The sequence below is a fragment of the Agelaius phoeniceus genome, chromosome 6 (assembly GCF_051311805.1).
Source record: "Agelaius phoeniceus isolate bAgePho1 chromosome 6, bAgePho1.hap1, whole genome shotgun sequence".
Classification (NCBI taxonomy): domain Eukaryota; kingdom Metazoa; phylum Chordata; class Aves; order Passeriformes; family Icteridae; genus Agelaius; species Agelaius phoeniceus.
This window is the reverse complement of record NC_135270.1, coordinates 3,407,151-3,434,284: the sequence shown is the minus strand read 5'-3', so window position 1 is coordinate 3,434,284 and position 27,134 is coordinate 3,407,151. Positions and strand designations below refer to the sequence as shown.

The 27,134-nt window shown below is 40.0% G+C and overlaps 1 protein-coding gene across 3 annotated transcripts in view; it reads right to left on the bottom strand.

Moving 5' to 3' along the window:
- NELL1 (neural EGFL like 1) overlaps positions 1-27,134 on the bottom strand; it is a 311,323-nt gene that overhangs the window by 105,517 nt on the left and 178,672 nt on the right. For all 3 annotated transcript variants that reach the window (XM_054635483.2, XM_054635482.2, XM_054635484.2), the window contains exon 14: positions 19,605-19,727. In XM_054635483.2, the coding sequence (XP_054491458.2) occupies positions 19,605-19,727 (123 nt within the window). The remainder of the gene's footprint in view (positions 1-19,604; positions 19,728-27,134) is intronic.

Below are 27,134 nucleotides of genomic sequence, written 5' to 3'. Positions count from 1 at the left end.
TCCAGACTCCAAGGAGGAATAAACACCATCTCTCACAACATAAAACAAAAGCCCTCCATTGAGAGGGAAAAGCTGCCAAGATACAAAACAAACCCCAGGGAGATCTATCCCAGTGGTCTGAGCACCACAGATAAGTGAGTAGAGCTGTCAAAACAGAGAGAATTGCTGAAATGGTCTGCATTTATCACCACCATCAGCCATGCTGGAGTGGTAAACTCCTTTCAGGAGAGATTAAAATGCAAGAATGAATGCTGAGACTGATCACTTAAGTTCATACTGCAGTGTGTGTTATCTTTATTACTGTATTTTCTTATCAAGAGTAATTAGAGTAACCTTAATAGCACTTTCATCAATCTAAGTGTGCATTTCCCCATATTATTTCTTCATTTTTCACTTTTGTGTGCTTTATATCATCTGCTTTATCTCACACAGCATCTTACTCTGTAGCACAGCTAAACTTGTTATCATGCTATAAAACCCTAGCAGAGGAATAATTTCATCCATATATATAGGTCCCTGGAGCTCACCAGTGCTGAATAGCAACTGGAGCTTCCCCAGGACACTCAGGGATAACATCTGCATGATTCCAAATGTTCTCCATACTGGATCTTCCAATGTTCCAGTCAACAGCCTGGTGTGACCCCATGACAGCTCAGAATTAGGATAAATTGCTATTGGGTCACACAGATACTGGCTGGAGTCCTGACAAGAAGCCTAGCTTTGTACGCTGTTAAAATTCATTTCAATTCTTACAGGTCAGGTGTTTAAACTCACCTTTCTTCCAGCTTCTCAGCTTCTACCACCGCTTTCTTTGGTTTTGCTTTTTTTTTTTAGTACGGTATTATGTAGACAATGTAATTTCTTGCTCTTGGTCTTCCCAGACTGTAAAACTTAAAAGCTTTCTACTTACACTCATGCATTTTAATTAAAAGAAAAAGTGTAAAATATTAGACTTCCAGACATAATTAAACCTAATACGCTGTTCCAGATCAGAAACCCTAATTAAGTTTCAGTATTTCCTATTGCTAATAATCACCCAGTCAGCAAATACCACTGACAAATTCCTCTCCCCTCTTGCCTTTCTGCCCAAAAGGCATTGCTGCCCCAATACTTAATTGGAAATTAAACATTTTCTCACTGTATAAGCTGGCCACACTTGTACTCCTATTTAAAGTTCACAATTAGAGATGCTTCTAATGTTGAAAAAGAAATAATCAGCATGAGAGAAAAATATATTTCTTGAATGTGTAAAATTGACATTCCGTGACCAATTTTTGTAACAAAGAACTCAGGAATATAAGTTTCCAAGCAGAATATTCACAAGTTTCTTGTTTGGAAAGAGGGTGAAGAACCAAAGATGAAAATTCATGAGACAGACAAAGGTTCATGTATATTGGAAGACAAAGACACTAACACTAAAACAGATTGCAAAAATAAAGTAATCCATATACTCCAGTATTCTTTTGGCCCAGTAAAAAACTTAGAAAAAATAACAGTGAAAATAATTGACCATATTTCATAAGTCTGCAGCTGGTCATTGAAGATTCACCTCCTGGAGTTTACAGCCTGCCCTTTGCCAAGGGAACAGTGCTTTCCCTCCTTACAGTCAATGTTACACTCTACATACACCAAGTTGAGGACTTCTGCCTTTAGCACTGTCAATATAGATTTTGTTCACACTAGATCAACCAGCAAAGAAAAAAAAATATTTTAAAATAATTGTCTGTTTAGTCTGTGATGGTGTGCTCAATTCAAAATTGGAAGCATTTTTCCTGATAAATTCTAATCTAAGAGACACTAAAGGGACATTTCTTCCTAACAGTTTAGTATTTAACTATTAATTTAATTTCACAGCATGTATTTTTCAAAAATCAATAAACCAAATACACTGAGCAGCAGAAAAGCTGCCTAACCCCCAGCATCAGATGACAGCAAAAGAAATGCTGTCCTAGTGGCAAAGTAACATTTCATGTTGCCAGCTGGGCGACTTGGGAGAAAAAGTGACCTTAATGTGCTTCTTTTTAAAAAATGCACTAAAACTGTAAATATACTTCATATTCTGTGGCAGAGCAAACCCAAAGCCCTTGCTTTACAACTTTACAACTCACTTAACTGGCTGTTCTATCAACCAATGTAAAGGACACCCTCAGGACACTCCACAGCTCCTGCCCTTTCAGCAGCGGCTCCTGAGCAATGATGGCAGCAATTTGGAAGTCAGAAAGAAGTGAAAGAAAAAAGGAAAAAAAATTGTTACAGGCAGTCCAAAATAACTCCAAGGGCTACAGCCTGTCCACTGGCTCTGTCATTAAAATCAGGAAGGAAGAGACGAGCCAAGGAGGGACATGAACAATTAATTGTGTTGTTTGAGTCGCTCTCTGTTCTGCTCCTCACCGGCCCTCAGGCCGCGGCCATGGCTGCAGGCAGGGACAGGCATCAGTCACACCCTCATGCCCTTATGAACTGGTGCTCCAAGACACTGCCAATGATTTGTACAAAACTCTCCTGGTTCAGGGCAAATTTGGGAGAGAACCCCCTAAGGGGCTTCTCTAGGAAAGCAGATTCAATCAGCCTCTCCCCACAACTGGCCCGGAGAAAATACCTCCTTGGAAAAAAGTGGAAAAACCCTGTTTATTAAACAATAAACCTAAACAATATTAAACAATAGAACCCCTTGCTGCTCCCAAAGAGATGACAAACTGAGAAAGTCCCTCCCCGGGTTGCAGCTCAGCTCACTCAGGCTCTGCTCAGTCCCTCAGTGCTGGAAATGTCGCAGGCCAGGCCCGGCCCGGCGGGGCACAGGTGGAGCTGCCGGTGCTCCCCTGGGTGTTCAGGCCAGAGCAGGTTAAACAGGGCCAAAGAAAAGGGGAAAAAACCCCCACAGTCCAGGGAACTTCTTTGCCTTGGCTAGCTAAACTAACTAAAGCAAAGGAGAGCTCTGTCCTGCTGTCTGTCCATCTGCAGACAGCACAGTCCAGGAGCAGGAATGTGGAGGAGTGAGTGCAGGGTCTGAAAACAAACTGCTGCTGCTTCTCTGCCCCCTTCACTCTCTGCAACAAGGCTTAAAGGTGCAACACTTATTATTCAGCATAAACAGAACAGACAGTTGGGGATAAAAGCACATAAAGTCAACCCAGGACTGCCCTGATGCCTCTGGAAAGGCCCTGAGCTGCCCAGGGAGGCTCCTGCAGGGGAGAGCACAGAGCTCTGACCCGGGCGATGCCATCGACCCAGAGAGCACAGAGTGCAGCACAGGGGACATTCCTGACTCTGCCTGAGCTTGCTCCACTCTCTCTGCCCTCTGTATTTATCATGTCACTATTGATCACATTCTACTAAAGCACACAGGGACCAAGCAGCTCAGCAGTGTGCCATGCCAGGGCAAAGCTCACACAACCTGGATGGGAAAGGAAAGGAGTGACACGGAACAGAGGGATGGACACAAAGACAGCCCATCCATGTGGCTGCATACATGAGCCAGGTAGGTTCAGTATCACTGATCCTTGACAAGGCTGACATAGAACAGAGGCTAGACAGAGTTAAATAAAGTAGATAGTCATTCAAAGGCCTCAGTGGACACACCCTGGGCAGCACAAGAGCCCAGCCAGGGCTACATCCAAGATGAGCCAAAATGGTCACAAAATGCATGACTGGTCACGAGGTCTCACTCTCTTGTAAGTTCTGGTCCATTTGCATATTGGAGTTAATTGTCCAATTATAGCTTTAGGTTATGAAGTCCCATCCTTCTTGTTTTTTTTTCTTCAGTCCACATAGTTTATCTCTTGGGCCTGAAATTTGGGTTGGTTGTCCTTGGTCCCAAGCTAGGAAAGGAATTGTTCTATCTAGCTGCTCTGTGAAGAGAGCTTACTATCTCTTAATATGAAGCTCAGAACTACTCACTAAAGCAGTACAGAATCTTAAAAATACAAAAGCTAAAACTGACAGTATCATCGCCCTCACTGCAACCACATATGGTTGGACTCAATGGTCTTATGGTTGGACTCAATGGTCTTAAAGGCATTTTGTCACCTAAATGATCCTATAATTCTACAAAAACCACCACAAAAGCTGGTGTCAGTTTTGGAAAATTTGCCAAACAGAAATTCCTCAGAATATGTTATCAATGTATTGTATCTATTCAAGCATAGGAAATGTCTCAGTGAAAAATTAAAAGAAAACATTAATAAATGCTTCTTTTAGCATTGTTTAAATGCAGAACTACATAATGAGATTAAGAAATATGATCCACATCTGCTGAGCATCAGACTTGAACCTTTCAAATGCCTGCACTGACTTTGGGCTTGGAAAACAATTCCCATTAAGGTTTGTGTTGGTTCAAACTTACAAGATCTCGTTGTTTTCACATCATTTTATACCCAGTATTCACTTCCCTGCATCCCTGAAATAAGGCAATAAAAAGAGATTTCGTGTCAGCTACGCAACATCACAAGTGAAATGCAAATAAACCCGGCTAGCAGAAGATATTTTTATTTGATCTATCACCAATGTAATTATCATACATTCATGACAAAGTCTCACCTGACTTACTGGAAGAGAGCTCACATTATTATGGTTTAATGAGAAACACCTAACACAACTGAATAAAGTTGACGATTTAACAGGGGACTTCCATGAAAAGGTGGGTAGGCTGGGTCCAACAGTAATTCTGGCAATTACATTGGCATCTTAATTGCACAAAAATAAATCTGGAAACACGACAGAAAGTGTTATATTGACTGCAGGTTACCAAATGCAAAGAAATGAATCTTCAAGATATTACCCTTTGCTTTAAGTGGGAAAGAGCAAACAGCAAGAGATGACGCTGAAGGCAGTGAAGCCTTTTTTCCTTCTTAGATCACAGCAAGGCCCTGGCACAGAGCAGCTGTGGCTGCCCCATCCCTGGCAGTGCCCAAGGCCAGCTTGGACGGGGTCCTGAACAACCTGGGACAGTGGAAGGTGTCCCTGCCCATGGCAAGGGGGTGGAATGGGATGATTCTTAGGGACACTTCTAACCCAAACCATTCTATGGTTGTGTCTTTGGTGAGTGAAAGTGGAATTCAAGTATCATTGCATGAAAGTTTCCACTTTCCTCCTTTCTAATAGGACCTCATGCTATTCTGCCATTTCCACATCTACAACCATTTATGGCTACACACACTAAAAAAGGCCATGTTAAAGCCTCTGAACGTATGTACAACAGTCCTCATGAAGAAATGTCACTATCCACAAAAATGTGGATACCTCAGCATCCTCCATCCCCTCCATGTTTATAAACTAGCATGTTTCCAGCTGTAGGATTAAAATAACTTCCCTTAAATTTGCACCCTCCTACACCCTATGGATGAGAGAAGTGCTTAAGTGGCACAGCTAAGTACAGATAAATGCTGCTTTTGCTGGATGTTGAAGCTGCTAAAAGAAGCCCATGGATGCAACCTATGACACTCCAGAGCAATCAGTCCTGCTGAGCATTTCAGCACTGCAGTGTGCTCCAAATAAACAGTGGGAAGTGCCAGAAGACCACACACATTCTTTAGTGGCATGAACAAATTTTTGACGAAGAAGCAAAAGCATCTTCAGGATTTATTTTTCTCAGGATACCTGCAAAATTTCATGAGAGGTAACAGGCTACGTTCTTGTAGCAGTTTGACAGATCATCTGTCAAATGTAATTGTTGAGGCAAGAGCAGGCTGTCCCCATGTATTACCTCATTAACATGTTCCTAGCATGCCTGTCTAGAAGAGATGGAGCCTGACTGGACCTGTCTGGTATGACCTAGGAGACAATTTGTGAAGTTTATCAGGGACATGGTGTCAGAAAGACATTAAGGTTTAAATAACAATCAAAACACTATATCCAGATGAAAAAAACCACATTTGCTAATGTTTAGTCACGTTCTACAGTGCAGTTTATTTGCACTGAAGGCCAGCATATTTCTCACCAACTGTTAGAACACAGCAATATAAAAGAATTTGAAGCACATACAAAAAATGCAGTCAGACCTTAGAAACACATCATAGAAGTACCTGAAATCGTATTTCAAGATATGTATCATATTTCTGTTTAATGTGTAATCTTCAGTTTCAAGCACAAGGCACAAAGAAATAGTGCTTACAAATTTCTAACATCTACCTTTATCAGTGGCAGGTAATTACCCTCTTTTTTTATGCAACAGATTTCATGCATTAGGTGTAACTTACACTGTCACGGGGTGTAATTCTCCCCAGCAGACAAACCAACCACTGACAAAAGTAATACACAAAGGAAAAAAAAAATGGAGGGAAAATAAAAAAGGAAAAACCACTGCATGCCTCAAAGGTCATGTGGACAGAATTTAGGTAAATACATCTGAAAATGCTATTGCATCATTTTAGTAATGGTTTAGGAGTGATATTGCCCAAAGAGTGTTTCCACTGAAACACCTGACATCACAAGCTGCTCACTCACTCTCTCCTTCCTCTGAGGCAGGATGGAGAAGAGGACTGGAGGCATGAAAGGCAAACATCAGGGAGTGATGTAAGGCCAATTTAATGGAAACAGCAATAAGATAAGAAAATGAAACAGTAGCAGCAACAATATTAACAGAAGAGTGTACAGGAGACAAACAATTCATACTCCAGTGCTCACCTCCATGAAAAACCCAACTGCAATGCCCCACTCTGCAACCCAGAAGGGACTCCTTCCCCCCTTCCCAGAAAATGATGTGAGCTAGTATGAAATAACCTTCATGTCCTAGCCTAGCCCCTTCCTGGCCACTGTAAAAATTAACCCTGTCCTGGCTGGAATCAGGCTATTAACCACCTCTTGCTCTGTACCACTCTGTACCACCTATGTCATACCCATATCCTACACCTTCTAATTAGCTAGCTGGATATATATATATATATATATATACACACACACAAAAGAATGGGTATCATTTCCATAGTCAGTAGCCATGTCTCCAAGCTGTCTGTTGAGCTCATTTAGTGCATGGCTGTGGGTTCTACCCACCCCAGATGTCTCCCAGGACAGGAGGGCTGCTGTGCTGCTGGCTGGCTGCTGCCCCAGGAGCTCAGATTGGTGTGTGTGGCAGCCAATATTATATGTACAGTTCAACAGCACAGACTGTTCTTATTTAAAAATCAAATCCTTGGGACTGCTGGTTACAGTAAGTGGCCATAAGATGGTAAGAATATTGCCTGTTCTCTACTCCAGCTGCATGCAGGTGCTTATTTGATTCTTTTACTTTCACCTGATGAACACTTAATGCAAGGGGCACAAGTACTGGGTGGATGAAACCTTAACATCTGAGCTATTTCTGAATTTCAGGGCTTTCAGAGCAGTAGAAGTATAAATAAATGATGGAGCACTAAAAATCACTTGGGAATAACCATTAGCAATTGCTTATAGATTCCCACTCATTTTTATTTTGGCTTTAACTACTTCTCTGTGATGTCACTGAAAATTAGTTTCTAAATCTTCCTCTAAGCCCACTCTATTTGCCAAGGATTCAAAGACAAGCAATAGGTGGGCCTGGCTACTCAGTTCTCTCTTCAGAAATTATGAATTGAACCTGCCCTTGATACCCTCAGTGGAAGATGAATGCTTGTTGTCTGCATTTATTCTGTGTTTGATATAAACACAGCAAAGCATATTCAGCATGAAACAGAAAAACTCAGTGCCTAATTACATAAGTAGTCTCATTGGAGTCAATCACTTACTTTTAGTTAGACACATACCTTGCTCAGTGAGGTGTAAAATTACCACATTAACAATTGTCTCTCTTGCCTCTCTCTGAAGGCTCAGGGAACACTGTCCTGTGCAGGCAGACTGATTTGATTGCCTCCATCTTTTATGGAGAAATAATGTGTGTCATGGCAATATCAGATGGCTGTTGTTTCCTTTGTTCTCTTCAGAGGGAGGAATAATGGGTGTCAGGAAAAAGTACAGCCATGTGTCTGGGTAATAAAAGTGGCACATTAATGAGCATGGGCAAACCACTACAATTAACACAGGGAAATGGATGCTGCCTGCTTAAACTCTGCAAGAGCTCCAGCAGCTCCACACCCAGCTGCCATTTGGTTCCATCCCAGGGCTTTCCACCAGCAGCAGCAGCTCCTTCACAAAGCCATCAGACACTCTGAAATCATATGCTCAAGGGAATGGGTGGAGACTTTTTCATAGTGTGAGTGACTGTTGAGAACAGTTATTCAGTCTGTTCATCAGTGGCAGCAAATGCATCCCATAATCTACACCCTCAAGGCTGCAATATAATTAAAATACTACAGAGGAAGACAGGTAAGAGGGACGTGAACAAAGGTATGGATGTGTACTGCTTTCACAGTTTTGAAAGACAAAAGGTAAGTTTCTCAATTTTACATAATTTTAAAATTTCAAGCCCTGCTTGATGTGCCTGTGTGTAATAAAGTCATATAAATAAATATTTTTAAAGTCCAGCTTCAAAAGTCCAGATTGACAATTCCCCTCCTTATGCTCAACCAGAAAAAAGAAAAGGGGGGTGGAAGGGGACTGGGGAAACTGCAAGCACCATCAAGGTGACACACTAAGTTGTTTGAGTATTTATTGACAGAATAACAACGTGGGTCACACAGCTCTGGCCCTTCAGGAATACTTATATAAAAACTCTTCGGTTTTATGACATACAAATTGTTCATTTTTACTTTTGGATGACTGAATTTTAAATTATGTTGAAAAGCAGGACACCTTCAATTCCCACTTCTGCTTGGTTTACTTTAACTTCTAATTCCCTCTGCACATCATGTGTTCTGAGCTATTTTAATTCACATTATTCCTGCAATTTGTGTACTGAGTTCATCTAATAATTCATTTTGATGATACAATCTTCAAAGCATCATTTGTTGTTTTTTTTAGTAGGTTCCAGAATAGATTGTTTTTCATTGCAACATCTCTTTCAGGTACCATTCTGAGTACAGAGTTTAAACTTGCTGTTAGTCTTGTACTTAGCATATGCTCACTTAGCATAGCCACATTCATTATTTTTATTGTTGAACACTTTAGATAAGAGCTCCATACACACACAGGGGTGCCTCAACTTTTCAGCATGTTGCAGAGGCTAAAACACCAGCACCACTGTGAAACAGCTGAACTGGAGAATCTTTCCAGCTAAAATTATGCAAATTGTCCCATCAAACATCCTGCACAGCTTCCAGATTTGCCATTCCCAGTGTTCAAAAAATAAATGCAATCTCCAAAACTAGCAAGCCAACCAATGTAACTCACACAAAGTGAGCCATACCTACATACAGGGCAATCCAAGCTTTATTACTATAAAATGCCATTTTCAGTAATGTGGTCAAGTAAACAGTTTGTAGTAAGTTTCTTCTCTGATATCTACCAGAAGCTCCACTATAGAAAAAAAAAAGCCCATATATTCCTCAATATAAGTAACAGGTAGTTAGGGTTTTTGTTTTTTTTTACTGGCCAAGGACCCCCACCTTGGCACAAGAAATTTGAAAGATATGCCTTATCCTATATCTGTGGAAAAAACTCAGTTTGTAAATGTTTAATCACACACTATTAATCTTACAGCAGTCATCATGTTTCAAAGTGGTGCTTGAGCCAGGAGAGGACAAAGAAAGAGAAGAAAGAACAGAGGGAATGGGAAGACAAGAGGTCTCTGCAGGAGCAGCAGAAAGGAAAGTCAGCTGTGATACACTCACCTGGGAACCTGGGACCCAGCCTCTTCTCCCCACATCCTCCTCCAGTGTCAAAACCACAGAGTAATATCCTACTCCTCAAGTGATGGGAAAATGGGAGGGTGAGAGCCACAGGCCTGAAAACCTGGACAACTCCTCAAACTCATCACTGCACCACACCAGAGAGCTCATGCAAGGGCAGACAAACTGCTTGCTCACTCCACTGCAAGCATTAAACACATAAAAACAGTTTATACTGGTTTCTAAAGGACCTGCTAATGCCTTAAATTCAGTACAAATACTGGGACAGTAACTAACAGAAATACGGTCACACAATGAACAATAAAAATAATAAAGACAGAACATGTCTTTTCAGGACTTTGTCTCCTTGGCTGATTTATGTGTCTGTAGTGTGCACTGAATGAGGCAGAAGGACCAAAAACCTCACAACACCTGAGATTTTATTAGCATGGACTGTATGCATGGGACTGAACACTGAATAAGTAACCTAAATTTTACATATTCACAAGTGCTTGATTTTGGAGTCTTCCTCTTTGATTCTTTAGCTATTTTAAAAATTGCTTTGATAGTTTCCATGGAGAAATCACAGCCCAGTGGTTTAAGACCAGACTTATCAGAGTGGGAACAGAATCTGAGTCCTGGATCAGGTACCAATCATGGATGTCACATTTGACAAATCACTTAATGGCTTTGCTTTGATGTATTGCAGTGGGGGAAATTATTAGGAAGAGGAGGCTGAAAAGAGTTTTCTGGATGGTGTCTATTCAACTGCTATGGCAAATAGCCCCTCCAAAAAAAACTTTTGTACAAATAGAACACACATAAATATTATCCTCACCCAAAAGAGATTGCTCTAATAATAATTCCATCTAGAAAAACATCAAAATCAATCAACCAGGTTATTTCAGAAGCCCTATTAGCTCAGCGTCCTCTCTCCAACTACAGCCCAAAGCAAACATCAAGGAGAAGAACAGGGAAAGGATCTGGTGAATAAAGATTACTCATCAGCCTTCTCAAACCAAATATGTTGCTCTCCCTGTTTGGGCTGTTCTTCATACATACAGCAGTTTTTCTGTCTACCATCCTCACCACCCTGTGACCAAGGATTAATTATCCAATTAATTATTGGTGCTGTGTGAGAGGCTGCTTTCTTTGGCACTGGGGTGCCAGCACAGTGTTACCAAAAACTGTTGCCAAAACCAACTGCAAGACCCTTATTTTACATTTGAGTAAGATATTTATATTCAGTGTTCAAAATTGTTTGGTCATGTTCTGTAGGGAGTAGAAACAGTTGCATGTTATTTGGCCTCTCCTTGCCTTTTAATATGCTTATTCCATAAACATGAATGCTGACATGGTTGCACACTGTAACTGATTTCACAAAAAGGAAACTCTGCTCTGCTATTGTACTGTGCTCTGATTGCTGCTCTGAGCTGAGCCCAGGCTGCAGTCAGCTTTGTGCAATGATATATTTCAAGATGCTCTTAATGAACTGATTTTTCTCAGCCACCAACAAAAAATACGCAATTTGTTCCAAATAACTGCATGTCAATCTCACAGGGCAGGCCAGGAGAATCTCAGCTACAAACAGACAGGGTTTCACTCATGAGGATTACAAGGTTAGGGAAGTCAGCACTGCTGGCCAAACCACTGTCCATGTGTCTATTGCTCTCCTGTCAAAAAAGCAGCAGAGCACAGAGAATGAGTTCTTTCAATTAAGGATCTGTTTAAGGGCTAATGATTGATAATTTTAGATTTCAACACTACAGGAAGAAAAAGAAAAGTATGAGGTTGTGTAACACAAATGAGCCATTCCAGTAGCATTAGAAAGCTGCATCTTTACTTCAGGAGGCTCCAAATTGGGCTCCTCAATATTTTGGTGACAGTGACCTGGGAGGAGATACATCTGCTGCAAACAGGAGTTATTGACTAAGGTGATCTCAAACACAGTGTAGAAAATGAGTACAATGTATGGAGCAGAAATTAATTATCAAGTGGCACCTTCACATTTTTGCTTTTATTAACTATGCTCTTAAAAGAGAAAGCAAAGAATACTGAAATAATCTCATGCTTCTGCACAGTTTTACTGGCCAGGAGATTGTGGGGAACATATCTGTTAACTTGTCATCACCTGGCAATTCTTCTGTGTGCATGCTGCACAGGACAAGACCCCAGAGTGAACAGCTGACCTGAAAACAATGAATGCAAGCCAAAGCAATAGGAGACAATAAGCAACTCGAGTCAACAAGAGACTCCTCACTTTGGGATGTGATCCTAGGAACCCTCATAAGCACTCATGACTAGGTCTGATGAGCCCTTTGCACTTACTCATACAGGCAGAAAAACCTGTCAGATTAAGTTTCAAAATATTCCACATAACTATAGCTTTTCCTTCCTTTTATACAGATACAACAGTTCTCTGGACCACACCACTTCTCCAGCAAGCACAAATCACTGCTACACTCCTTTCAAATTAGTTATAAATCTACAGCAGTGAGAAAGCCTGTGACAGCACAGAGATCAGGATCTGGATTCTGACAGGTTACATGAATCATGGGTTTTAAATGAGCTATTTCCATAACTGATGTGCATTCTAAATCACCTTGAACAGTCCCATGCACACAGCAGAGCACTGTAACACTGGGCTGCACGCTGCAGATGGGCACAGCTCAGCCTTCAGTCCAATGCAGGGGGTGAGAGGCACCCACCCAGCAGGGCTGCTCTGTCACTGCCTCTCTGCCCAGGGGAGAGGAAATAGAACCAAGGGCTCATGGGCCGAGATCAGGACTGAGAGAGACATCACCCCCTGAATACCTGCATGGGCAAAACAGACTCAACCTGCAGACTTTAACTGAATTTCTTACCAATTACTGAATTATTTATTACTAATTACTGAATTTATTACTAACAAAATCAGAGGACAATGAGAAATGAATTAAACCTTAATAAATCTTTCCCCCAGTTCTCACTCCTTCCCAGGCTTTATCTCTTCCTCGCCAGCAGCACAAACAGATGGGGAGTAGCCCCCAACTTCCAAGGCCTGCTCACAGAAACCCAACACATACAAAAATCTGAATTTCAACACCTCACACAACTAAATCTATGCAATCAAACTAAGAACAACACTAGAGTTGTTCTTAGAGTTTAAAAAGTACGTGGCAAATTTACAAAGAGTTTAAAAAGTACATGGCAAGTTTACAAAGTGAGTTTATATAACTCAAAATCCAAACACAAACATAGCCATTGCAATGAATGTACCACATTTGATAAATATCTAATCATTAACAAAAATACAAAGATTCTTATGTTAAAATTTCGAATTCTCATTTTTATTAGTACAGTGGATTTAGGACTTCAGAAAATTTAGAGGCTTCAATAATACTGTCGAGTCTTTGTCCAGCCATGCTAGTTTTAGAATGAAAAAAATTATAATAATTCTAATTGCAGTGCTGTACAAGTACATACTGGTTTAAAATTATTAAATCAATTATATCTAGAATGCCTCACCCAAAAAGTGTGACTATCCCAGCATCTTACACTAGCCATGGCATTTTCCTCCTGTGCCATGTGACACCAAAATGCAGGTGAATGCACATGCCTGCTTTTGCAGTGATTTATTCACTATACATTAGCTATAAAAATATACAAAGTTCAAGACTGTGAAGAATGAAGATAAAAATCTCAGCATGAGTCAAAACTCCCATATTCTTTCATGAGACTGGTGAATATTACACCAGAGCAGCAATTAAAGCCATAATAAGGCACATCAAGCATCCAAAGCCTTATAGCCACAAACAATTCCAAGGCTGTGGGAAAGTCATGTTTGTTTCTTTCCATCTTGGCCTACATTTTATTCATAATTCACTCCAATGCTTCATAAAGGCTTTCAACTCCACTTCCAGCAGACAGGCCTGCATGCAAAAAACATAAACCTAAGAGGCAGCATGAGTGATCTGATCTGCTTTAATATCAAACTATCAGCACGTCTGACTCTCTCCCATTGCTGACATTTAAAGTTAATCTACCTCAGCTTTGCTGATGTCAGTGTAAAAGGGACCCAAAAAAGCAGATTCAGTATAGAAATAATCAAAGAGAATGATTTTTTTTTCTTCTTTAGCTCTTATTAAAAATACTCTGGAGTATTTTTCCTATCAGGAGAAATTCTATAACACATAAAAATTATTTTATCTTTAATCATCTGTTTACTACACTATCACTATACTGGCTACACATTGGAAGATACACAACTTCTTTCATGGACATATCTTTCAGATTATTAAATATATTTCAGACTAAGAAATATAAAAAATACCGGCTTTGAAACAAAGAAAACAGCAGTGCAAGACAGCTCCCAGAGTGCCATTGGCTAAAGCAACATGTCCACCCAATTATAATTCGTGATTAAAACAATGTAAAAGAGGCCAACTTATTGACTGACATCAAAGAGAAGCAATTGTTAAGTCTGAGAGGTATTCTTGTTGCCAGGAAACATTCTATGTGTATTATGAATAAAGACTCCCTCTGATTATCCCCACTACCATACAAAAAATAGGAGTAATTATTCAAAATCTGGTTGCATTTTATATTAAGAATCCAAAGAATTTATTCCTGAATTAAGCAGTAAGTCCACCAGTAACAATCCCACTCCTAAATACACATCCCAAAGCAAAAATACATAAGAACCCACAGTGCAATTAAGAAACCAAATTCCAGATTACACTAGAATTGAGTCACTTAGAAATAGCAGCTCTATTCTTTAAGACTCCACCATATATTGAGTTTTAATCCCTTAAGTGTCTCCTGTGTAGTGTTGCAGAAAAATGTAACAGAGGAAAAAAATTGGAGTCTTTGCTCTGGCAGAAATAAGCCATTATGCAGCCTAAATATTAATTAGAATAAACACTGTTTTGATTTTTATTTCACAATACCTGATGGTTTTCTGCCCAAGCATCAGTCACATTGCACACATTTGCTTTACAGTGTATGATTGTAACTAAATCCACCTCATTTAATCATTCCAATAAATCTGCACCTCAGTGGAAACCACTAAATGAGATGTTAATAGCACACTAAATATACCTGTTAGACAGATTGTACATGTAAAATATGAAAGTGCAGTGAACAGTATTTGCACTTGATTAAGTGCTAGGCTTCTGTTCATTCTCCATGAAAAAGATTAGCAAACACACCTTGTCCATGTTTCTGAGGAACTCCTTTTCTTTAGCATCTGAATATGTTCAAGGCCATTTCTATCTTTCTGACAGCATATAAGGATGTCTGTGGGTAGAATTTATGCTTTAAAACAAACATTTTCAACAAAATACCAAGAGTTAGGACAAGGCTTGTATACCGACTACATCTAAATCTTCTTGTAAAAGGAAAACAACTCATTGCAACAAAACCTGGGTGGCAACTTGCACATTGTTCCTGGTAAAGTATGATGGGTGGGGGCTTATTTAAGCCATTTCATCCTAAATGCTATCAATTACTTGAAGACACCTTATGATGCATCCTTGGTTCTTTTGTTTGGCTTCAGTGTGTGGTACAGGGCACAAGCTCAAGGCTAAACTCTGCTCAGCTGCAGGACTGTACATCCCACAGCAAGTGTTCCCTGCCTGCCCTCTCACTGAGGCACAGGAGACTGTGGGGCACAAAGTCTGCTATGTTTTACACAAATGGCACATGTTACTTCAGCATGGCACTGTCACAGCATGTGGTGCAAGGCTGCCAAGCAGAACTGGAACTTAGCAGGACAAAAAGAGCAGAGAAAGACATTTTCCCCTGATAGATTTTCCAGCCTCCCAGATTCAAGCCCTGTCAAGATTACACACAGAAACACTGCAACAAAGAGCCTCTAAGGTCTAAAAATGGTAATTATATCTGTATTCACTACCCCTGGTTCTTCAGCTGAAGCCATGACAGTGAGTTTTACATTTTATAGATGCCAGTGTTTTATGTTCACACACACAATCCTGTCTATGGGTGAGGAGTTATTCACACACCTGGTTGTCCCAGGAACCCTAAACTGGAAACTGAAACTTCTTTCCTCTAGCTGCTGCCACAAAGCACTGACTCCCCACGAGGTCCATCCTGACAGGCATACTTCAAAGTACCATGCTGTACCGAGTAGGCACCATTTGCCCACCACAGCTCTTTTTAACTGGAGCACTCAGTTGCTAAACCAATTTTGATCACCTTTCCCTTCCACCTGAAGTGCAGCCTTAATGCTGCACTGTTACATCCTGTCCTGAAGTTTAGTGAAATTGCTCCAATTGTCCTTATTCCACCCCCACCTATGAATTCTATCATTCATTCAGAGAATTCAAGTAGAAGGGCATGACATGTCTTCCAGCACCCACCTATAACATTTTCTATGTCCCAAATCACTCTTACTTCTTTTTATTTTTTCCCAAGATTCCTTCAGAGAAAAGAGCCATTTAACAGATCTGTAGAATCAGAATCTCTCTCTATTCAAGTAGTTATACCTCTGTCCTCTGCTTTTGATGCTGTAATTTCTTCCAAAATAGATCTCTGCTTTACTTACCATTTTCTGAAGAACTCCTGATATATAATCTACCTGACTGTGGGTCCATTGCTCTGTCCAGTTTACTGATGGTGATGGTACAGCATTCTCCTGCCTTGTCATTTTAGCTCACCTCAGCTTCATTCTGCTCTCATCTCTCACCCAAATTTCAGTGTCTGCCTGAGATGCTAAGGTTTGCTTCTTAAAGTGAAATTGAGAGTATCCACAGGAAATCTTATTTGTCTCTAGTTTATTGTCTCACTGTCTACATATAAATAACTCTGTGTTTGTAGAGTTTGTATTGCATTCATCTCCACTTCTCTTTCCATTTTCAGTGTCACTTAAACTATGGCAGTATCTCTTAGTGCTGAAGCCCCTGCAAGTCTTGCTCTGTGCCCTTTCTGCACCATCCTCCTCCTTGACCATTTCCACATCTTTGACACAATCTGGTCTTTAATTAAACAGCCAGTGTCCTGCATTTACAGTAATACAGTTCCTTATGCACAAGATCTTTTGCTAGTCAAGATGTGTGATTGTCTGATTGTACAAGTTTGGGGGTTTTTTATATATTCTATTTCCTCTTAAATATCTGGAGTTTGTTGGGGTTTTTTTTCCCATAAATCCCCAGCAATCATTATATTCATGTCCATATTACTTCTGCTCCTTTTTATTTCTCTGTGCTTTTCACAAAAATGGCAAACAACACAAATTCCTGCCAGAGTAATTGAGTTGTATTTGCCAGTAGCCCACAATACAATTTAATTCAACTACATATATATTCTTTTCTAAAACAAATATAAACAGTATCCTGGGTTTTTTATAAAGACTATCAGTGTCTTATTCACTAAATCCAAAGAGGATCATTACTCTGATTTTACTTTCTATAACACTGCTAAAATAAATTGTTGAAATGGAATGCAGAATCATGCACAAAGTCAGTCCTTTTCTCTCATCATAAAACCATCATTTTTGTGTTTATGGTTTTGCTGCACAATATTAATAAGATTTCCTACTGAACCACAGAGATCTATTATTTCAGTAGTAGCTGGAACCACTGTCTTGTGTGTGTACACATCTCCAACATGTAAACATTTATAAAGCACTTGCAGATGTCTCAAGGAGAATAGAAACATTTATCTTATCTTCAGGTGGTATTACAGCAAACATATCACCTTGACTTTTATCTATGTTTTTCCAATCTGTGTTGCCTGAAGATAAAGCCCTAAAATACTACAAGCCAACAGCAGTTTATAGCTGTCCTGACATGCCCACACCTCTTTCCTTGTGCCAGCATTTGTGCAAGGAAACCCTGTGGCAGGTAAGGGACCACTGTTGAGCTTAGTAAAAAAGAGGCAGAAGTGTTTCTGCTGTCATGGGCAAAAGGGGAACCTTTCTTCAATTAGCATCCAAACTTGTGAAAACCTCATGGAACCACAGGCTCAGAAAATCAAACCCAGTACTTCATATTGTGTGTTTTATAATTCACTAAAACGCAGATGATTCTAATAGTATCTTGTTAGCAGTAATGACTATTCCATGCAGTGCTGGATTATTCTTGTCCTTGGTGACTTCAATAATTATTAGACTGCAAACCCCTTTCTATAACCTCCAGTTGTCTTTCCAATTTATGCTTCCTAGTCAGAATATAAGAACACATATCCCTGGATTTCCATGCATACCTATCTCAAAAAGGCAACTGTCACTACACTTGCATGTGCAATTCAAGGCATACTAAACATATATATCTATATATACATATATATAGATAGATATATAGATACAATATGTAATATTTCTATATACAAAAATATATATTTTAGTAGCTCAGGTTTCAATAGAACTTTGAGAGTAGAAACATTATCTCATTTCTTTAGTGCCATTTCATGACTACAACATTAATGGATTAATAAATGTGCAGTAGGACTTTCACTTCGAGTTTTTGGCACATTAAAGGTATGCAAATGAAGAAAACCAGTGTGAATACATAGATTTTATGAACTAATGCAAACATCCCAATTTCAAAGAATTTTCCAATTATATAATTAATATAACAATGTAATATTTAATTATATAAAATCCCAATTATATAATTAATATAACAATGTAATAATAATAATAATAATAATAATAATAATAATAATAATAATAATAATAATAATAATAATATTACAGTCAGGCTGTTTAGGACCCAGGCTTCTCTGAAACTCAAGTTGTCTGTGCTGCAGTTGATATTTACTGTAATCCAAGAGTACAGTGAGTTTCTCCCTGGTACCACCTGTTGATCTTCAATTCAGACAGGCCAAGGTTTTTTAACTTGCCCAACACTTCCAGTACATTTTTCTATTCTTTATTCAATCCTTGACTAACCATTTTAGTTTTAAGTGCAGGGATGTTCTGGCTTTGGTGGAAAGTACCTAGATAAAAGTCCTATCAAAACCAATCCAATGGTTGCTAATTCAGCAGCTGACAGGACAATCTTGGTGAAGGACTTCAGCTTGAAACAGGAATGACATCAAAGCTCATTGTCCTTTAAGGAATTGTTTGGCCCATTTACAAGAGTCTGAAAAATTAATATTCAGCCTTTTGTGCCCAAAATTGTACAGAATATTTTATCCAGTACATTCCTCAGTTTCAATTGTTGCCATTAAAAAAAAAAAATAGAATTCAGTTTTCTATTACCGTAATTCTGCTCAGGAAGTATGAAAACCCAGAAAAGACAAAAACCAGCTTTTTCTGAGACAAATATAATTCATAAATGCATGAGTTACAACTCAGTAATACTTCAAGACAGAGCCCTCACTAATCCAACCCTCCTCTGTCCTTTCATGAGATATTTCCTTCTCTCTCTACCAAAAGAAAAACATAAAACCAATCCTAAATAAAGGACATGCCATAAATGAATACTTCACAGAAAGCATGGCTGGCTATCATTATTTCTTGTTTACAAAACTAAGAAATCTTCAAAATACATATTTAAAGATTTATATGTTAAAAAAAAGTCATGATTCTGATGCAACTAGTCAAATACCAACCACATGATGCTCGCATAAAATACAATTATCCTAATTTAAAATGCATCTCATTAAAACTTAAAAGCCAAAGGTGACAGCACATAGCATCCAGATTTTATAAAACATGAACACCACTCAAAAGCTGAATTACACTAGCTCAAATGACAGTATTCAGAGCAGCAAATATAAAGTTCTTTTCTCCTTCCATTCCAAAAATATTTCCTTCTTCCTAAGAAGTCATGCACAAACCAATTCCCGTCATTTGCCAGAAGATGTCCCAAAGCACAGCCCAGCAAAATGCAGCCCTGCTAGGTTCCCAGAGTGCAGGTGAGTGGCAGCAGATGTGACAAATCACAAAGTGGCAGGTGTGTGGTGTCCCCGCGGGGACAGACTCACCTCGGCAGATGGTCCCGTTGCCCACGTAGCCGGGCTTGCAGGTGCAGCTGTGGCCCCTGATGGTGTTGGTGCAGATTGCATTCTCATCACACTGGTGCTGCCCACTGCCACACTCATCGTGCTCTAAGTGGGGAGGGGAAAAAGGAAAAAAAAAAAAAACAAAACAAGTTACAAGATGCATTTACAACAATTTACAAGATTTGTTTATGTTTTATTTTTGTTTTATGTGAAACATGCCAATCACTTGTTTTTAAATTTTTAAAATTTTAATAGTAATAAAATGGTTATAAAAATAGTAATACAATTAGAGTAATGATAATTTGGACAATTTGAATTAAGACAATGTCATATGAGACTATAAAGACAAAGAGTTACAGACAGTCCGGATACCTTTTTCTGGGCAGCACGAGCCCGAAAAAGGACCCACATTAACAGAGGATTAACCCTTAAAAGCAACAGCCTGTTGTATATTCATACACCTCATACATGATGCATAAATTCCATTCAGACACAGGATTCTGTCTGGGCAGTGTCAGCTTCTTCCTCTGAATCCTGACGGCACCTTCGAGGTGGGAAGAATTTAGTTTGTTCTGATAATGGAGCAATAAATTCTCTTTCTCTGAAAGAATCAGGTGTCCTGTGGCTGCTATCTCACTGCCAGTCCTTTCTTTAAAAAAAGTATCCTACATAGCACAGTTTCTATTTGAACATTTTTTACAACCTAAAATTATATTTACCCCACTACTTAAGAGAATTAATACAGCATTACTTTCTAACACAACACATATAATATTCATTTTAATATTTGTGAAAAACCAATCATAAAATATATTCATTTTTCACATTTTATGTTTTTCTTTTTGTGAGCTTTGCAGTGAGCTGATGTGGCATTTGGAAACCAATGGGAGAAGCAGGATGCTGCATTGGCTGAGTGCTGGGGGCTTGGCATGGCAGTCAGCTATGGGCTTGCTCCTGTTCAGAAATCCAGTATGAGCATGGCAACAGGAGATTATTTAGGGTTAAAAACAGAAACAAAAAAAAAAAAGAATGAGTGAGAAGGCAAAGTAGGGCTGTGACAAAAAGCTATGAAGAAGATTATCAGGGAAGAATATCTGCTGTGAAGATTAACCTTTACATCACTGTCCATCACCAGCAGCAATGATCATAAATACAAGCTAAGTAACACAAGAGGGGCCCTACCAGCCTGCCCTTTAACTACACAGTTCAGCTGTCACAACTGCTTGCTCTAATTCATGTTGAACTGACTCTTGCTCTAATAGCATGTAGTAACATTTCACATTTTTAGAGCACCAATCATACCATGGAGCCTCAAAGAGGCTCCCAGACAAACAGGCCACATTCTGCTTTCATCCAGCAACTCCAGCTGCTACCCAGGGCCAAATTTGCTACAGCTGCTGCACTTCACTTTCCTGCTGCCTTTTTGTTCTTGTAGAGCACCAGTTAGAGGTGATGAGCTACCTGACCCCAAAGCTTTCTGCTTCTTCCTGCAATTACAAGGAGCTTCCCTCATATAGGATTGCACAAAGAAAGTCTGAATATTTTACACTTTTGCACTGGTGCCTTTACAGTTTTCTTCAGCGAAACCAAAAGAATGCAATGACTTTTCTTAAAACCACATTAAAAAAAATCAGAATCTGGAACCCTTCTTTGTAGCCTTCATTTATGCAACTGCAATCATGGGGTTGATATCCATATGCTGAGAGGTAAAAGCTATGCTTTCCTGGAATTGGGATTTGCTTAAGCTTTTTACCAGTGCATCAAGGTGTTCAAAGGACTAGAGACTAAGCCTGGCCTTCTACAGATCACAGAGAGGCAGTGCCTCAAAAACACGAGCAAAATACTCATTTTTGCAGACTAAACTGAGCCCTTTGGAAGAGTTTCTCCATTGACAACAGCAGCATCACAGGCTCTGACAGGCTGCAATTAACCTCTGCAATGCTCTCACTCTGCCACAGTAAAGAACAACAGCCAATTTCAAGATCATTCAAGACATGTAAGATTTGAATGGTGAATTCTAAAGAATCCACTAAACCAAATACTTCTGGAACACTGTTGATAACTATTTGCAGAACATATATCCAACATGTTTTCCATTTTTCAAATACATTTGACAGCAAAATGATATGGATTGCAAGTCTTTTCTCTTAAATACCATCAAAGCAATATATCAGCCTCTCACTCTTTGCTTTTAGCAAGAAACACACACACTCTCATATGTGCCTGGCTTCAGCTGATAAACTCATGCTTGAATTTATACTTGTTAGTTTATGTTGGTCCCTAGCTCTGCTTAGTAATTCACTGCAGCTTCTTGCCAGTTTTCAGAGGCCTTACATATTCAGAATGCCAGGGTTCTTGAAAGGCTGCCTGTTCTCCCCTTCATCTTTAAGGAAACTGTACCACAGGCTGATTCTTTGCTGCTTTGGTCTCATGGTGCTCAGGCTGCTGGGTCAGACACAAAAAGGATCAAGCTATCCTCCAAGGAGGCATTCTACAGCAGCTGAAACTGAATTATGCTTTCTTTTAAAAGAGACACTCTCTCCATAATCTCTCCCTACTTCTAATTGCCTTGAGCTTTCCTGGGTCAGTATTCTCTGTAATGAGCATGCCTTTGCAATAGGCCCATGTGTGTACACAAGATCATTCCTACTCCAACAATTGCCAAAATTAGTCTGCTACCTTCTCAGCACTTCAAGTATAAATAAAGACTTCACAGTGGTACCAGATGTGTTTTTTTCCAAAATACACAGGAGAGGATGAGTCTGCTATGTTGTTCTAGGACTCTGACAATGTAAATCACTGTTTAGCATTTCTGCAGATATACAGATGCTGGAAATGTCAAAAGATTTAGCACTGACAGAGCAGCTATCCCACAGTAATATTTTGTAAACAGAGGTCAGTTTTATCAAAGCTGATATTATTTAAAGGGTCAGCAACAAATCTGAACATGGGAACCTGCCCTTCATGAGACATCCTGACACTGCTAGCACAAGGAGGACTAAGGGAACTTCATCTGCATGAGAATCCCGAGATTTCTTAGCAGCAATATGGCTGCAAGGATGGGAACTTCAAATAAAGTTTTCCCTGGAGTAGAGATGTCTATAGCTGATGTTGCTACAGGCCTAATAAGAATGAGAAAGCATTGATTTCCTGCCAAGGTACAAAACTCTTTTCATCCAGATGAAAAATCCTTAAGAATCTCCCAGTACTAAGTTTTCCTGGGTTTTATGTGCCCTCACAGGAGCTCATCTTTTGGAACATTTGTGTGATCACAATGGGAAGGGAGCATGGAAATGCTCACGCTCTGCTTAAACTCAAATAAAATTGTGACTAATTTGCAAAGAACATTGCTTTCATACACACACTGCTTTCCAAAAATCCCCATTCCAGCACATCAAACAGAGCCTTCTTTTGCTTTAATGTTACAGTAAATACTGCCTAGGCACCAAACAAAACTGGCAGAGAAGGACCCTGCACAGCAAGAGAAAGGAGTCACAAACAGCATCATTCCAAAGCACCAAAGAGGGCAAAGGCAAAACACCCCAAAGTTGTCTTATTTTGACTATTCCTCTTGTAGCTGGCAATGAGAAGCACAAGAAAGGGACTCTAGCAAACGAAAACAAAAGCAACTTTTAGTTTCTTATGCACACACATATATATATGTATATGTAAACAAATGAGCTGCCATGCTCAGGGATGACACTGTCACCATGAAGTCTGACTGAAGTCATCCATCTCCCTGAGTTCTATTTGTTATACAATCCACACTAAATGAGTTCATGATCAAAGATGAAAAGATCAAAAGAACAGGCTTACTGAAAAGGACAGAATTCCTTGGCCCAACTCTCATTCAGCTGGATTATTAATGCTCATTTCAAGAACAGCTACCACTGCTGATGAACAGCCACAACAGCAGCACCATTCTTTTCTTACAGGCAAGTTCATTTGTTTATGAAATCTCTGTGAACTGCCTTCAACATCAGCATTTCTGTTACTCAGGATTGTTGCATCTATTTCATGCTTTATGGCAAAGCCACAAGCTCAGTTAGTTTATTAAGCCTTTTTCCCTCCTCTCTATAAAACAAGGATATTACAAGATTTTGCTTTTTACCTAGCATTTATCTTTCTTCTGAAATCCTCAATGCTGAAGATTTTTCAGAAAATTAAAGGATATCAATCTTCTATGGCAAAAAAAGGGAAGAGTCAAATGTCCACTGCTCATTTCCTTTGTATTTTATTTATTCTCCCTGTAAGCAGAGATGAGGGATGGAAGGATACATCTTCTCTGACACTTAACTCTCCTGGCCCTATTTCCTACCCACCAAGCTACTGCTAAGGCCAGAAAACTACACATGTAAACTTAATATTTTCTTTCTGGACAAAAACTGCCTAACATTTTCAAAAGCTTTCATGAACTTTTCCAAAATGCTACAGAGCATCTTCTGAGAATTTTCTGAGTTCAACACCTAGGTCAGGCTATCTTGGGAAGAAATGACTTAGCCTTCACCTGAGAATGGCCATCCAAAAGCCTTTATAAGAAATTAATGCCTCCAAAAGCATTTCTAAGAAATTAATCATCCTTTTACTAAAACACACCATGTTGTGTGTTTCTATACATCACCTTGGAAGTCTACACCAACAGTATCACAGCTCTGATGTTTCTGTGTGGGTAGTTTTACACCAACACATGCACAGCGGGAGAAGACAAGTATTATAGTTATCTCTACTTTGGTCAGAAGCAGCCTAATCCAAGTTTATCTGGACAGTGACAGAATTCATTTCAGTACTACATGGTCTTAGAGAAGTAACCATCACATAAAAAGTGGAGTTAATTCACCAGAAAATAGTTTCCAGTAGCTGGTGAAGGATTGCACATCCTGTTATAAGAAGCCCCAAGGCATCCCACAGGCAGCAGAGAAACCCCCTGAACAAAAACACAGCCTGGTCTGAGCATGCTGAGAGCAGAGAAACCCCCAATGAACCAAAACACAGCCTGGTCTGAGCATGCTGAGAGCAGAGAACCCCAATGAACCAAACACAGCCTGGTCTGAGCATGCTGAGAGCAGAGAAACCCCCTGAACAAAAACACAGCCTGGTCTGAGCATGCTGAGAGCAGAGAACCCCTGCACCAAAGCACAGCCTGGTCTGAGCATGCTGAGAGCAGAGAAACCCCAATGAACCAAACACAGCCTGGTCTGAGCATGCTGAGAGCAGAGAAACCCCGAAGAACCAAACACAGCCTGGTCTGAGCATGCTGAGAGCAGAGAACCCCAATGAACAAAAACACAGCCTGGACTGAGCATGCTGAGAGCAGAGAAACCCCCTGCACCAAAACACAGCCTGGTCTGAGCATGCTGAGAGCAGAGAAACCCCAATGAACCAAACACAGCCTGGTCTGAGCATGCTGAGAGCAGAGAACCCCAATGAACCAAACACAGCCTGGTCTGAGCATGCTGAGAGCAGAGAAACCCCAATGAACCAAACACAGCCTGGTCTGAGCATGCTGAGAGCAGAGAAACCCCAATGAACCAAACACAGCCTGGTCTGAGCATGCTGAGAGCAGAGAAACCCCCTGCACCAAAACACAGCCTGGTCTGAGCATGCTGAGAGCAGAGAAACCCCAATGAACCAAAACACAGCCTGGTCTGAGCATGCTGAGAGCAGAGAACCCCAATGAACCAAAACACAGCCTGGACTGAGCATGCTGAGAGCAGAGAAACCCCAATGAACCAAAACACAGCCTGGACTGAGCATGCTGAGAGCAGAGAAACCCCAATGAACCAAAACACAGCCTGGTCTGAGCATGCTGAGAGCAGAGAAACCCCAATGAACCAAAACACAGCCTGGTCTGAGCATGCTGAGAGCAGAGAACCCCAATGAACCAAAACACAGCCTGGACTGAGCATGCTGAGAGCAGAGAAACCCCCTGCACCAAAACACAGCCTGGTCTGAGCATGCTGAGAGCAGAGAACCCCAATGAACCAAAACACAGCCTGGTCTGAGCATGCTGAGAGCAGAGCACACCCAGCAGCTCCCCAGGGACAGCACAGTGGGCAAACCCTTCCCATGGAAGATATGAGGACATGAAATTAGTAAGAAATTGCTGAAACAAGCCCAATGACCAGGCTGCCAAGACAGCTGTGACTGTCACTGTCATGTTTTCTGGAAAATTCCCTTTGTCAGGATTTCTCTCCTGGGAAGCTGAGAAGCCTCAGAGAAAAAGGAAAACAATATCATCTCATTTGCTTCTCCTGTGTTTTGCTGCTTTGGAATGTGGCTGGAGATTGTTTATCCAACAGGTGCCTCTTTGATTGGTTTCAGGTGTATTGTTTTGACTCAATGACCAATCACCAACAGCTGTGTCAGACTCTGAGGAGTCAGACACGAGTTTTTGTTAATATCTTGTTAAACCTTCTGTCTGTATCCTTTCACTATTATTTAGTATAGTTTTAGTATAGCATAATAAATATGATATGATATAATATAATATAATACGTAACATAATAATATAATAATAAATTAGCCTCCTAAGAACATGGAGTCAGATTCACCAGGCAGAGAGCCCAGCACACCAACCCTTGCCACGCACTTGTTCAAACCAACAAATGAGCCACACCTGGGGCACAAGGAGAGCAGAACACAAGTTCCAACAGGAGAACTGCTGTGAAAGGTCAAGGCTCCCCACCAGCTGTACCAGCTCCCCCTTCAGCAGCAGATCATTCAACCACGCTGTGCAATCACTTGTTTAAATTTTAACTAAACTTTCAGCTGTCTTCAAAACACAAGGCTAAGGAAGTTAACCCAGACCCGGCTGGAGCAGCTCCTGCACACCTCAAATAAGTTCTTATTCCAGCTGCTGGTGGCTGATCACTTTAGTGTGAAGTATAAATTGAAATATTCAAACAAGGACAAAAAAAAGTCAACAGTCTTCATCTACACATATTTCTGTCACATCCTTTTTACCACAACTTTTCCAGACTAATTTCTGTGAAGGAACCACAAAAATAGTTTGTTTGTGGTACTTAAAAAATACCTTCTTTTGTGGGCTAAACTGAACTGGAAGAATGCAGGAGGAAAAGCACTGGGGGCAGAAGGAAAGGTGCCAGACAAAGATTTTGCTTGCCTGAGGTAATACATTCTGCATAAAGCCACCCACATGACACTGCAAAACTGATTGTAAGTAAAAACAACCACAAAAAAATAATTGTGAACACATGCAAGGTACAAAAAAGGATTTGTCATGTATTTATGAAAGCAAATGGAAATATATCTAAACATACATATAAACAATTACAAAAAAATGCTAATTTTCTCCCTTCATATGTACATGAAATGCAGTGTTTGTGAAGAGCTCTAGGCAGCTCTAACAATCAACATCAGAAGCATCAGTCAAAAATAACACAGTTCTACACTTTTGAAGTTCTGGGTACTATAAATACCCACATTCTTACAAAAGAGATCTTTTCAATAAAATAATTTCCTAACCATTATCTAAGAGGAGTATGGCCTTTG